The sequence below is a fragment of the Camelus bactrianus genome, chromosome 15, assembly GCF_048773025.1.
Source record: "Camelus bactrianus isolate YW-2024 breed Bactrian camel chromosome 15, ASM4877302v1, whole genome shotgun sequence".
Classification (NCBI taxonomy): domain Eukaryota; kingdom Metazoa; phylum Chordata; class Mammalia; order Artiodactyla; family Camelidae; genus Camelus; species Camelus bactrianus.
This window is the reverse complement of record NC_133553.1, coordinates 23004448-23018734: the sequence shown is the minus strand read 5'-3', so window position 1 is coordinate 23018734 and position 14287 is coordinate 23004448. Positions and strand designations below refer to the sequence as shown.

The following is a 14287-nucleotide window of genomic DNA, read 5'->3' as shown; positions in this document are numbered from 1 at the left end:
TGTTCTCTTTGTCACACTAATACCTTATTAAATATGCCAGAGATAATAATGTAGGGTGATTTGTGTCACTCTTGTTCAGTTGCTTTTTTTTTTTTTTGGCTGAAGCTCTCTGTGGAGACACGTAAGGAAATGACTGGAAAGGCTGTTAAGGCAGTCAAACATTTTATTGAGAAACCAAGGAAAAGAAGTTCAGAAGAAGATGTTCAAGAAGCTACCGATTCAAAAACGACCTACACCGATGCCTTGGATCATCTGGAGAAATCACTGGCTCACCTGGAAACCCTCAACCACAGCTTCATCGTTTCTCTGAGGACCAGCGAGCAGGTACTGCGTGAGAACTTCCTCTGCACACTGTCTCGGATGATACAGCGTGTGCTTTCATTTACCCTTTAAGGCTGTGTTTGCAGTTTTGACAGGGTTTTCAGTCTTGCAGATATTTTTGAAAATCATCCTCAAACCTTTGTCCTTTAACCTCTTCATTATTTCTTGATTGTCATTTGGGATTTTACTGCTTTAGGAGGAATTCTAGGTCATTTAAGACAGTCGATAACCTGTGGAGGAAGGAGGCGAGGAGGTGGGAGGGGTGGGAGAGGAGGGGCCTGAGTTGAAGCCAGGATGGAGCCGGGGCCGGGGGAGTGGTCACTAAAGCTGAGAAATGATCAAGCCTCTGGTTTTCAGGCTCCACTTCCAGCTGGTAGGTGTTCTGCTCTCCAGTTGAATAACGATAGATTTTTTTCCCCTCTCATTTTCAGAAAAATTCAGAAATAGCCATCCATATGCTTCAACGGTTTTTTTCCCCCCAATTACATGTACTCATCCTGTTTTTATGTTGCATTTTCCAATATACCTTTATTATTGATGTAACTTGTTTTGGCTAATAAGATTGTTCGTAGTTGGTTTCTACTTGAGACCTTCGTGGCATCTCAGAAAGCACCCTGGTGGGAATGAGGAGCCCCTGCCGTGACGAGGCTGGGGACCAGGGAGCTGGGACCACGTGAGGGGACCCCTGTGGCCTCCGGAGCTTCTCTGTTGTCTTATCACCATCGTGAGAATTCTAACACTATTTTCCGTGACTGAAAAGTTGACAAATAAGTAAATAGTTTTCACCTAGGTGAAAACAGTGTTTAGGTACATAAGAAATACTCCACTTGCCCTTTAATGCGATGGTAAATGAACCTATAAGTGGCCACTAACCTCCTCTTCTATTTTTCCTAAACCTTACTTGTTTATCAAATTGTATTCTTGGCTTGTAAAAAAAAAAATTTTTTTTTTCCTGACTAGAAAGATCAGTCAGTGGAGAGGAGTCCAGATAACGAACAAAGGGAAGATTTAAAAATAAGTGTGAGACGCATAAATGCGTGGAAAAGATACTGGGGGAGAATTCAGAAGCTCGATAGCAGTTTTATTTCATTTTGTATTTTTCAGTGCCCGTTAGCCTGTCTAACGAGTAACATCATATAATGACATGAGCGGCGTAGACGCCTTTGCGGGGAGCACATGGGCTTTACCAGTCTTTATTGTATCCTGCTGGGATTCACAATAGTTACAAGAGCTAGGCTAAAATCTGACTCTTAAAGTAAAAGTGATTTATACCTACTAGTACATATTTTTTCTAATCGCATATTCTGTATTCAGATCCGAAGAATTGTCATTACTCTTCTTGGAACAAGTACGGTCTTTCAGTGGATAGAGTAGCGTATATGAGGCCAGGGGGTTAGTAACAAAAAAGCTGCTTGCTTGAACTAGGCTGTGATTTAAGGGTACCAGCTGGCTCCTTGCGAATGTTCAGTTAGACCATGGATGGTCTATAATAGGAGACTCTTCTGGTTCCTAAACTGGACCTTATTTGATTTTGTTAAGGTGACTATCACAGCAAATGCTGGAAATAACCTTAACCTTATGTATTTGTCTCTTTTAAGTTCAGGCCTTGATTTTAACCTCTTTAATTATATAGCCAATGAAAGAGCATCTTACATACTTGAGGTTAGTCCAATTTCAGTTAAAGCACTTTGTCCATTGGAGCCTCAGTTCCCTCTTGTCTCGGTAGATATATTAATAATTGCCCTGCCTAACCCATGGGCTTTTTTTTTAAATAGAAAGTTTCACAATGAGAATAGTAACATGAAATCTCAACGTACCCAACTCCCGGCTTCCACAGTTAGCAAAATGTGGCCAGTCTTATTTCATGCCTGCCCCTACCTACCCTTCCTATGCTCCGGTGGATCATTTTAAAGAAAAACCAAGTCATCTTTTCATTTTACCCACAAATCCTTCCATATCTGGTTCTCAAAGATACATTGAAACATCACTACCACCATTACAAATAAGAAAGTTGATAGTAATTCTCTAATATCATCAGATGTCCAGTTAATGTTTCGATTTTCACATGGTTGTTTTGAAAGACAAAGCAGTTATATTCAGAATTACTTGCAAAACCTGGAAAGCATTATTAACATTATCATATTTGGTTTGTGGTCATATCTGGTAGCTTGTGTCCTGTTTCTTAAATGATTTATTGTCACATTAGTTTTTACAGCTGTTATCAAAGAGGGGCAGGCAGTGTGGGACGGGAGGGTGTGGTGGGGAAGGCAGAATTTTGGATTCTAATCCTGGTTCCATCAGTGGCTGGCTGTGTGATTCTGGGCACGCTCGTGAACATCTTTACCCTTCAATTTCCTTTTTGATAAAATGGGGCTAATTAAAACTCCTTGTGGGATAATTATAAACATTGAATTAGATAACATATGTACATATGTACAATATGTGGGTTTACATAGTTGACGCTTAATAGATTATAACTGTTAAACATGGTTAGAACACAATAATAATGCTAGAGAAATTTGCACGTAACGAGCATTACTTGTGCCTGGCTTTGTGCCAAAGGACTGATTTTTATCTTATTAAATGTGAACAACACCCTCTATTCACAGTTTTCCTCATCCTCATTTTACAGATACTAGAGATTGGAGATCTCAGTGGCTTACTAACTAGTAAGTCGTAAAGCAAGGGTTTCCACTCAAGTCCGGGTGGTCCTGGAGACCAGGCTCTTAACAACCACTACCTGTTGCTCGGTGTGGTGTTTGTGGTCGTACCCCGTTTGCTTTGAGAGTCTCCTGAGAGTGTTTCACTCTGTCCATGTAGAAACGTTTAATTTCTATTTGATATTTACACATTGAATTCCGTATCTTTGCAGGAAACACTGCAGAAATACAGTTACCTCTATGATCTGTCCCGGTCAGAAAAAGAGAAAGTTCATGATCAGGCTGTGGCCATGTGTTTGGACGGGCAGCCTCTGAGAATGATTCAGCAGCTGCTCGAGGTGGCCGCTGGCCCCCTCGACGTCTCGCCCAGGGATGTAGTACAGAGCGCAGTGATGAAAATCGTCTCTGCACTGAGGTAGGCGACAGAATCGTCACTGAGGAAACCCTAAGCAGTATTTTGCCAGTAAAAGTGCATGTTTCACGGTTGTTACAACGTAAACCATCATCGTGCATGTAGAAGCATTTTTATAAACTATGAAGTATTTGATAAAAGTGAGAGATTGCGATTAGACTTCTGAGTCTCATGTCTTGAAATGTCTTGAAAATGGGGAACCACGCAAATGTCTCGTCACTGGTATCGTGTGTAACACGTCAAGAAACTCGCTAACCTCCGGGTAGACCCTCTCCCCCACTCAGATAGTACCTGAAATCCGGGAAAGACCGAAATGGCACGGGAACAGGTAACTGTCAGGCCGTCACGCGACTTCAGTGTGGCTTCTCAGAGCTGTCTTTCCTCATTCCCTTCTCTGTAGCAGCGGGAGAACAGTTCCCAGGAGCTTCTTTTGAAGTACGCAAGGCAAGGTTAATCATATACTGAAGAAGCTAGACATCTGTTAAGGATCTTAGGAAGTTATTTACCTGCAAATAATGGCATAAAACCGACAATTGAGAAATTCTAGCTTTCTGTCGATTCGCTGGTACCTTTGTAAGGGTGCCTCCAAGAGGATTAGGAGAGAGGGGAAAGTTAAGCTAAGAAAATAATGAGGCATCAAGTGCTTTCTGTGAATAATGCAATTAGGCTAAAAGATTTAGTTGTGTTTAATTTATTCTTCTTTTAAGCGTTCTTTGTACTTCTTTGCTGCTCTTGAGGAACTTTCTGATTAAATGCGTCTCAGTTTTCAGCAGCTGAACTGAAATCAAATGAGCCTTTATCAGTTTAATTACCCACTTCATACAGCTTTCACCTGAATGCTCTGAGGTCTCATGATTTTAAATATAGGGAGAGAAATAAAATACTGTCACATTTTTTTAAGAAATAACAAATGTGAAAATTAATAAAGCTTTATTCTCATGTGAGCTGATCATGTTTTGGTGGTGGTTTTTTAGAGGCACTTTCCTTACTCAAATGGTGACAGATAATTATTTGCCATGTTTTGTATCTTTTGATTCAGTTGTCTTTTATTTCCTAAGGTTTAGATGAAGCTCACAAATACAGAAGTTTGAATAATTGGTACTTTGAATGTAATTTAGCTAATTTTTTCAAAAGTTGCACATTTTCATTAATAATCAAAATATGATGTGATATTTTTACATTTGTAAAATTCTGACAAATCATACTCCCCTCTCCTTCCCGGTACCCAGTTCTACTGCTAAAGATTTTGTTCTGATCTAAGGTATATTGCACTTAGCACACAAAAGATGTTCAATAAAAGTGAATTAACTCTTTCAGTAGTGGGAGGAAAGGGAACTTCAGGAAGTCAGCTACCTCTTTTTCAAAGGAAAAGAAGTTGCTGTTGACAGCACCCATAACAGTTACCTTTTAGAAGTTTAGTAAAATTTAGTAGGCATAAAATGACAAAGGTGTGAGCGTACTGAATCCAGCAGTTGGTTTCAATCCTACAGCTTTAATTATTCAGAAAACTCACGTAAAACTTTTTCCTCTATTGCATTTTCAAAATTCAGTAGAGTTCCAGAAATACACGTCTGTAAAATGGGCGTAATAACAGGGCCTGCCTCATGGGCTGCTGAGATTGTTCCAGGGCAGGATATGTGTAGGGCGCTTAGCAGTGCCTGGTACCTAGTAAGTACCCTGTAAATATTACTGCCTTGAAAAAAGGCCAACTGGAGAATTTAGATGATTATTATATATTTAATATTTAAAATAGCTCATATATTTAATGTCCATTGAATGTATTTTTGAATGACAGAATGCAAGTAGGTTTTGTTACTCTCTTTTCTTTCCTTTTTTTTTTTTGTTACTCTTTTGATAGGAAAATGAGCGTATATTAGACTGTGAGTGTTCAGGGCAGAGAAGTTTTCATCTCCACATCCTTAGCATCCAGTACAGGACTTGGCACACCAGTAGGCTGCATATACTGTGAGGGGTTATGAGCCGGCCGTACGCTGTGCCGAGATCCAGCTGGGTTTACCCGAGTGTAAACGCCCAGCTTGCTTCCGAGACTTGAACCATCCTGTTCTGAATCCGTTCTTCTCTGTCTCCCTTCACAGTGAGGGCAGTGCTGACCTTGGGGGGCCGGCAGACCCGCTCCGCGTCCTGGAAGGGGTTGTCGCCGCAGTCCACGCCAGTGTGGACAAGGGGTAAGACTAGAGCAATTTGTGTGTCTGACTTGATGATGTCCCTCGAGTCTTTGAATTGCTTTTACGATCCATGTTTATGGAGCTTCCAGGACTAAGCGTCTTTTCTAGGCGTTTCTGAAGGAAAAGCCAAGGACTTTGTGCATCTGGAGACACATTTTCCGGCCATCCTCTTACCCCATCTGCTTCAGCAGGACAACTCTCCTTCCCTCCTGAGCCCTGCTTGCGTGGAGCGCTCCCTTCTGAGGGAGGCCACGGGAGGAAACTGCTCTGAGCCTCTGAGGACAGGAAGGCTGCACGTCTCCAGGGGGCCAAGTGTATGATTACGTATGGAAATTCCCTGAGTGTATATGTCATTTTTTTAAAAACCTTTTATATGTCAGATCTGTCTTGTCTGAGGACTAAGCATATACGGGCTTTATAAGTCTGGGGCAGTGTGTGTCTCCATGCCATTTTTAGAAGGAATTTTTTGTTCAGGTGCAGTGGTAGTGGTAGGTATAGCAGCAACAGCAAAGTGACAGTTTTCTGTGTCCCAGAGTTTTCAAAGATCTTTCATATGTCTGATGTCCATGGCAGTCCTGGAAGGCCTCACTCCAGTTTTCTTTCTTTAGTGGAAAATACGATGTAATAATAATGAAGCATATTTGAGAAAACCCCTCATAGTTTATTCAGTAGTATAATTGGGTTTTTTTGCATATTGCCATCTAGTTATTGTTCAGGTACAGATAAATTTTTATACAGTTTTGATCAAAACATATAAACACTCTTCTGTTTTACTTACTTGCTTTTGGAACTCTTTCCATTTATCTTTGTTGATTTAATGGTTGTGATTTTTGTTAGCTGCACATGTTGTTGCTGTTTTCAGATGAGGATAGAAGGGTTCACAGAGAGGAACTGACTAAACCTGGGAGACAGACCCAGGATTCCAGCCCAGCTCTGCGTCATAATTTAGCACTCAGATGCCTTTTTAGCGCATTTCCGTGCATCACTTTGTGCCCAAGGTTTGAGTGAAAGAACACAGGCTGAGCCATGTGGGTGGATCTGGGGAAACACGGCGAGCAGAGCCCTCTACTTACTCGGCCTTTTGCTTTGCATGGTTTTTCTAAACTCCTCTGTTTGTGAGTTGGCTGTAGCTACCTTAGGCCTCTTATTTCTAAAGAGGAATGTCATTGTTCTGTGTGTTGACCGCGCGTCATGCTCTGTGCTCCTTCGTGAACAGTTAGTTCTGGGTCAGAAGTAACCTCCAATCCGGAAGAGCTTGGAGCCTTGCCGGGAAGACCAGCTTGCCCATGGCCCAGGTTATGTGCAGCAGAGCAGTGAATGTCATGCAGAAAGCAAGGGAGTGGGGGCTTCTTCTGCCTGGGAAGTCAGGGCAGGGGCCGCAAGGGGTGGTATTGGACCTGGTCTATGAACCCTGAGTCCACGAGGAGGAGGAGGAGGTGGATAATGGTACTCTAGGCTGGGGAAACTGCCAGAACAAGGCAGATGAAGGAGATGCAGGAGACAGATGCAGGCAGAGATGCTGCGTGGGAAACCGTCAATCAGCCACCTTCTAGAGGGTACGTGGAGCTGCTGCCATTCCAATCACAGCCCATCCGTCAGTTCCCAGCTCGCTGCCCCAGTGAGCTGCTGTCAGGGAGCGCTGACCTGAATTCTGGCCTAACATGATGAAAGGGACGTTAACAGGCACTGCTTTAAGCCCCTTCCAGTGGGGTCCCTCAGTCTTGTCCCTCTGGGACATCTCAGAGAGATTAGAAGGCAGTGTTTTTCTTAGAGAATTTCCAGCGAGATAGATGGAAGAATCCAGCAGACTATTTTTTTTAAGCTTCGATTTCCAAAGAGGAAGGCACTGGGGGAGAGAGAGAACAAGATCTTACTTTTCATCCCAGAGACAGAGAATAACAAAGCTCCTTAACAAACAAACAAACAAAACAAACAAACAAAACACCACTTCAATGAACCTTTTTTGTTTACTTAAAAAGAGGAAGAAAGACAAAGTCATAATTTTATTCCTGCCAGGTGTTTTTGAGTGTACGCAGTTAAACGTGATGCCCTTGGGCTTCCGTTCCCCTTCCCGCTGGCGTGCCTGCTGGACTCACGCTCTTCCCAGTGCGTCATTCCCAGTGCGGTCTCAGAGTGACATGGGGATTCAAGCTCTTTTCAAGTAACGCTCTTGGGTGACTCATTACTTGTTCTGACATGACCGACTAACCTCTAGGAGGCCATGCCAGGCTGGTGTGCCCTCACCCTGCCTCAGTCCCGGCCCTGTAATTAGGACATCCGCTGCCCTCTGTGGCATCTGTTTAAATGGCCGATCACCTCTCTTCATACACATTGTCACCTCTCTCTCATACACACACACACTCACACTCTTAGGTGAGGCATACACCATCCCATAATATGCCTGACAGGGAGATGGTGTAGAAGAGTCAGTTTGGCCGTGTGTATAATGGCTACCACCAAGTGTTTGGTTTTGTGCTTAATTTTTAGAAGGTTTGTGCCATTATCAGCATGTCCTCCTTTGGCTTTTTTTATTTTACTTTTTTTTTTTTGAAGTTTAGTTGATTTACAGTGTTATGTTAGTTTCTGGTATGCAGCATAGTGATTCAGTTATATATGTATACATTTTTTTAATATTCTTTTTCATTATAGGTTATTACAAGATACTGAATGTGGCTCCCTGTGTTACACAATAGGACCTTGTTTATTTACTATATATAGTAGTTTGTAGCTGCTAATCCCAAACTCCTAATTTATCCCTCCCCTACCTTCCCCTTTGGTAACCATAAGTTTCTTTTCTACGTCTCTTTCTGTTTGTAAATAAGCAAGTCTCTTTCTGTTTTGTAAATAAGTTCATCTGTATCATTTTTTTTTTTAATTCCACTTACAAGTGATAGCATATGGTATTTTTCTTTCTCTTTCTGGCTTGCTTCACGTAGTATGGTAATTGCTAGGTCCATGATGCTGTAAATGGCCTCCTTTGACTTTTTATATTGGTACAGATATCATCTGCCTTTTAACTGTAGCCCCTGCCTGTCCCTTAAAGCCCCCTTTTCCTCTTCTTTTACTTGTGTTAAGTGTAAACGGCATAAAACCACGACACCCAGGCAGGCACCTGTGAAGCGATCAGACGGACTTCCAGTACAGACAGACTTCCTTTTCAGTTTAACCACATTCTTGCCTCTAGATAGCAGGGTGAAGCATTCTAGGGATTTGAAATGGTGTCAAAAGCCTTTTATAACATCTACAATTAAAGATGAGATTAAGATAATTAATTATTCAGAGGCTCATGCATATTAAATTTATTTTATGAAGATATGTTTTCTCCCATTACAGGCATACCTCAGAGCTTCTGAGGGTTTGGTTCCAGATCACCACAATAAAGCGAGGCACACACATTTTTTGGTTTCCCAATGTTCATGAAAGTTACACTCTACTGTAGTCTGTTAATTGTGCAAGAGCATTATGTCTGATAAAAACAGTGTGTGTACCTTAATTAAAAAATACCTTATTGCTAAAAAAAATGCCAAAACAATTACAATAGTGACATCAAAGATCGCTGATCACAGAGCACCATACCAATGTAATCATAACGAAAAAGTTTGAAGTATTTTGAGTATTACCAAAATGCGACACAGAGACATGAAGTGAGCAAATGCTTTTGGAAAAATAACATCAATGGACTTGGTCAGTGCAGGGGTGCCAGCAACCTTCAGTTTGTAAAGAAACGCAGTATCTGTGAAGTGTCATGAAAGGAGGTGTGCCTGCATTTATGTATATCTGTAACATCATATTTTGATAATATATTTTAAACTTCTAGTTTATGTTGAGAATTAGTTTATTAGTTTGCTTAAGAAAAATAAGTTTAAAAGCAATTCAAGTTAAAATTATAATGTTATGAAATCATATATCCGTTAAGCCAGGAATGAAGAAAATACCACCGTGCATTTTAAAAACAAAAATCTGATGAACATGTGTTGCTTACTCTGTGCCAAGAGCTTTGAAAGGGTTATTTAGCAACTTGCTCAAGTCCTCGGAGCCACCCTGTCGTGTCAGTAGTAGTAGTGATGGTACCATCTCCTTTTTACAGATTAGGAGATGAAGCTCGGACAGGTTTTGTCATTCGTCCGGGGTCGCCCAGGTGAGGACACTCTGTGCATTTCTCTTACCGTATCTCATCTCCTTCTGACATGAAAGAGCCTGCAATGGACAGGAAAGTAGTGCTTCTCAAAAACATCGTTGTGCTTAGAAATTAAAATATAGATTTTAAAACATCGATTTCATTTGGGTGGATGTGGGTGGGGCCTGAAATTCTGCATTTCTAACCCGCTCCCAAGTGCTCCCTAGTCCATAGACTGACATTTGAGTCAAGGGGCATCTCCCTCCGTTTTCCCCCCTCTTCCACCTACTTCTCTCTGCCTTGGCCTTATTTCCTTGTCTTCTCCCTGCCTTCGCATACCTTTAAAGAAATTTCCTAACAAGAATAACCCACAAGCATGAACCAGTATATTAGTGATTCTCAAAAGGATGTGCAGAAATAAATCCACTCAGGAAACAGTCAATTAATGAGGAATTCCTCTGTGTGCTATTTAAGAAGGAAGCAAGAGTGCCTTCCAAAAACTGTTGAGTATTTTAGGAGTTTTCATTTGTTTGTTTAAATTGCTGCTTAATCACAGTACCAGTCTCGGCTGTCTTCTGGCTTCATGGATATTGAACAGTGTCCAATCGTTCAGACTTCATTGAGCTCTTTGGCGTTCCCTAGGGACTTCACATTATTTTTAAAGCACAGAAAAGACCAAAAAAAAAAAAAAAAAAAAAACCAAAGCAAGCAAACCCACTAGAGCAAATTGAATCCGATTTCTTCTTACTCTTCACGCTCTGTGAGGAAAAGTAAATCGTCAGATGTGCTCGGCGCCCCCACAGTGCATGAGTGCTCTGTGTCCTGGAATGCCGAGCCCTGCTGAAAGTCATAGTCCCCACCTAGGATGGGGGACCCACTCTACCAAGGCAGTATTTCTTGAGGCCACCTTAGGCCTTATTTATGACTCAAAGCTGCCATTTCTGCCTTACTGCATCGAGATGCATGCATGCTTTGATTGATGAAGGAATCTCAAGAAGATACTCTGATTGGCATACATTTGAAAGCCGGCCACAGGGACGTTGTATTTATCAAAAGCTAATGTTTGAGATTGGGATTATGTGCACACCAAGAGTATTGGCTTTGGGGGAAGTCATGCTGTTTATACTACTGCAGTGCCATTGGCGCATTTCACATTCATTTATTTTCATTTCCTCTGATTGTTTGCCAGGTGCCCTAGTTGGTTCATGGGAGCTTATAAATAAAAGACATTGTCCTGGGAAATGTCTGTTCCACCTAGTTCCATGTGTAGCGAGGAAAGTATGCACAGTGTGTGGACAGATTCCTTAACTGAGTTAAGGGACCTACCAGAAGTATGTGTATTTATGTCCCTCACTGTTCACTCATTCACAGTTACCTGTGCTTGCCTCTCCCACCCTCCCTCCTGCACGCCCACCTGCCTGTCCTTCTTCCTCTCTTAATCTAGCCTTGCATCTTACAGATCAGAATTTGCAAACTCATTTCCTACTGAGGCCAAGCAGGTAATGGAAATGAGCAAGTGGTCTGGGCTTAAGGGGGAGGCAGGTAGTGGAGATGGCTGAGGGGAACTTGGGAGCTCAGGAGGCCATCTCTAAAGGAGACAAGACAGCTGCCAGTGAGTTCTCATCCTCCAGCACTTAAAAAGAGCTATGTTGTTAAGAGAGTAGATCCCAAGAGATCTCACCACAAGGAAAAGAAAGTTTTTTTTTGTTTTTGTTTTTGTTTTTTTGTATCTGTATGAGATGATGGATTTTCATTAAACTTACAGTGGTAATCTTTACAATATATGTAAGTCAAATCATGCTGTACACCTGAAACTTTCACAGTGTATGTCCATTATATCTCAATAAAACTGGGGGAAAAGAGCTGAAAAAAATTCTTTTTCATTTTTATTGAAGTGTAGTCGATTTACAATGTTAGTTTCAGGTGTACAGCAAAGTGATTCTGTTATACATGTGCATACATACATATATTTATTTTCAGGTTCTTTTCCATTATATGTTATTACAAAGAATTGAATATAGTTTAGTTCCCTGTGCTATACAGTAGGTCCTTGTTGTTCATCTGTTTTATACATAGTAATGTATGTCTGTCCATCCCCAACCCCTGATTTATCCCTCCCTGCCCTTCCCCCTTTAGTAACCATAGTCTGTTTTCTATGTCCATGAGTCTTTTTGGTTTGTAAATAGAATTTGTTTTAGATTCCACATATAAGTGATACCATACAATATTTATCTTTGTCTGATTTACTTCACTCAATATAATAATATCTAGGTCCATCCGTGTTGCTGCAAATGGCATTATTTTATTCTTTTTTATGGCTGAGTAATATTCCACTGTATATGTATACCACATCTTTTTTATCCAGTCATCTGTTGATGGACATTTAGGGTGTTTCCATGTCTTGACTATTGTAAATAGTGCTGCTATGAACACTGGGGTGCATGTGTCTTTTTGAATTATAGTCTTCTCCAGATATATGCTGGATCATATGGTAGTTCTATTTTTAGTTTTTTAAGGCATCTCCATACTGTCCTCCATAGTGGCTGCACCAAATTACATTCCTACCAACAGTGTAGGAGGGTTTCTTTTTCTCTACATCCTCTCCAACATTTATCATTTGTAGACTTTATAATGATGACCATTCTAACTAGTGTGAGGTGATACCTTATTGTAATTTTGATTTGCATTTCTCTAATAATTAGTGATATTGAGCATCTTTTCATGTGTCTGTTGTGGAAAATCTTGATTGTGTAAAATATTTTAATTTTGAAAAATTAGCATATATTGTGTAAACCAGTATGTAAATTTGGCTGCTGGTTTATAACTTCAATATCAAAGATTAGACAAAATGACCTTATGTTCCCTTCAAGCATTCAAATTCTATGACATTTATATTTACAAGAAATTGCAAAGGTCTGTGTTTTTCTTGTTTGAATGCAGTCTTTCCTTCCCCCATTCTCAAATAAGAACAATAATCTTATTTTGTGTAGTGCATCGTGATATGTAAGTGCTTTTCATATTTACTATCTCTTTTAATGTACCTTAAGCAATTAAGTTCAAGGTTGGGTTATCTTCCTATGTTACGCTATGCAGAATCTGCAAACTCTTATGAAGGATCAGCTTGTTAACATTCTCAGAATTTGTCTTTTTCTTTAATTCAGTAATTGCCTTTGTTTAGTTTCCATCTCCCTTCCATCCCTTTGTAGTTTTGTGAATACCCTCTCATGCTACATTACATGACAGAACATCACATTCTCCGGTTAATTATTCAGGGACCTATTTTTGTTGTCATTGTTGCTGCTCTTGAGCTTTCCTGCTAACAGAGCAACTTGCATATTTCAGAAGACGCCTTATCTTTTAGGCCAAAACTGATTATATGAAATGTGTGTTCCCTTTTTAATTCTTAAAAAATAGTGTATTGAATTACCTTGTGCAGTAAAATAACCTCCCCCAACCCTGAAAATCCTCATTATAAGGAAAAAGGTAAAAGCAAATGTCTGCATATTTGCAATGAACTATGAGAGGTTTTTCTCTACTATCTGTTTTGTATCTTATAAAATCATTTGCATAACTTTTATAAGGTAAAAATGTTTTGAAATCATGTTCTCTTTCTATTCCTAAGCTCATTAAACCCTCTCCTTGCCTTCATAAAATACTGTAAAAATGGAATCATTTTCCTTCCCATTCTGGTTTTTTATATTATAAAAGGCATAATTAGTTATTTTTTACCCTCCTACTTACCTTGAAATTTTTCAAACCCACAGAAAAGTTGCAAAGATAGAAAAATGACTACATTTTCTTCCCCTTGATTCACCAGTTGTAACATTTTATGACAATTCTTTTATTCTGCTTTTCTCTGTATGTGTGTATTTGCTGAATCATAAGAGTGACTATGAATTTTAAAAACTCAAATTGAAACCCAAATGTAAATATTTTGCAGCTAAAACCTGTAGGAGATAGAATGTAGTTGTCCTGGACGGCTTTTCCTGTAGTTACTTCTCATTTCTGTGTAGCCGTATTGAGCACAGACACTTCCATGATATACAGTCAGGCTCATCTGGAACATGGTGCCCCTGGAACACAATGCTTCTGTTTTAGGAATGAGTTCTCGTAATTTTATGATGTATTTGAACTATCAACCAAAAGTTAGAGCAGTTTTCTCCAAAATGTCCAAGGTATGAGGAATGTAACTCAATTTAATGACTTAGAAACACGATAATAGTAATCCTTCTGTATCACATCAGTATCTGAATAATTCAACCTACTGCCACAGTGTTCTGGAATATGCCCCTATTTGGTTAGCACCGCATAGTGATTGACTGGGCAGTAAGACAGTCCAAGCTCAGGTATTGGCTCCACTGCCTGCTGTGTGACTGTGGACGAGTTATTAAACCCTCTGTGGTGGTTTCCTCATCTTCAAACTGGAGATGGTAACAGAATACATGAAAAAGAGAGTGATGATGAAGTAATGTAATTCATGGCACACAGTCAGCTTTCATAGTTGTTAACAGTTTTCATTCTTGTTCACCATATGCAGGTCTGACATTACTCTTATAACTTCCATCTGGGCTTCGTGACTCCACCTTCTTCT

The 14287-nt window shown here is 40.2% G+C and overlaps 1 protein-coding gene across 1 annotated transcript in view; it reads left to right on the top strand.

Moving 5' to 3' along the window:
- NBAS (NBAS subunit of NRZ tethering complex) overlaps positions 1-14287 on the top strand; it is a 277415-nt gene that overhangs the window by 222677 nt on the left and 40451 nt on the right. Inside the window, exons 45-47 of the mRNA XM_010947343.3 lie at positions 106-324; positions 3194-3396; positions 5490-5579. Of these exons, the coding sequence (XP_010945645.2) occupies positions 106-324; positions 3194-3396; positions 5490-5579 (512 nt within the window). The remainder of the gene's footprint in view (positions 1-105; positions 325-3193; positions 3397-5489; positions 5580-14287) is intronic.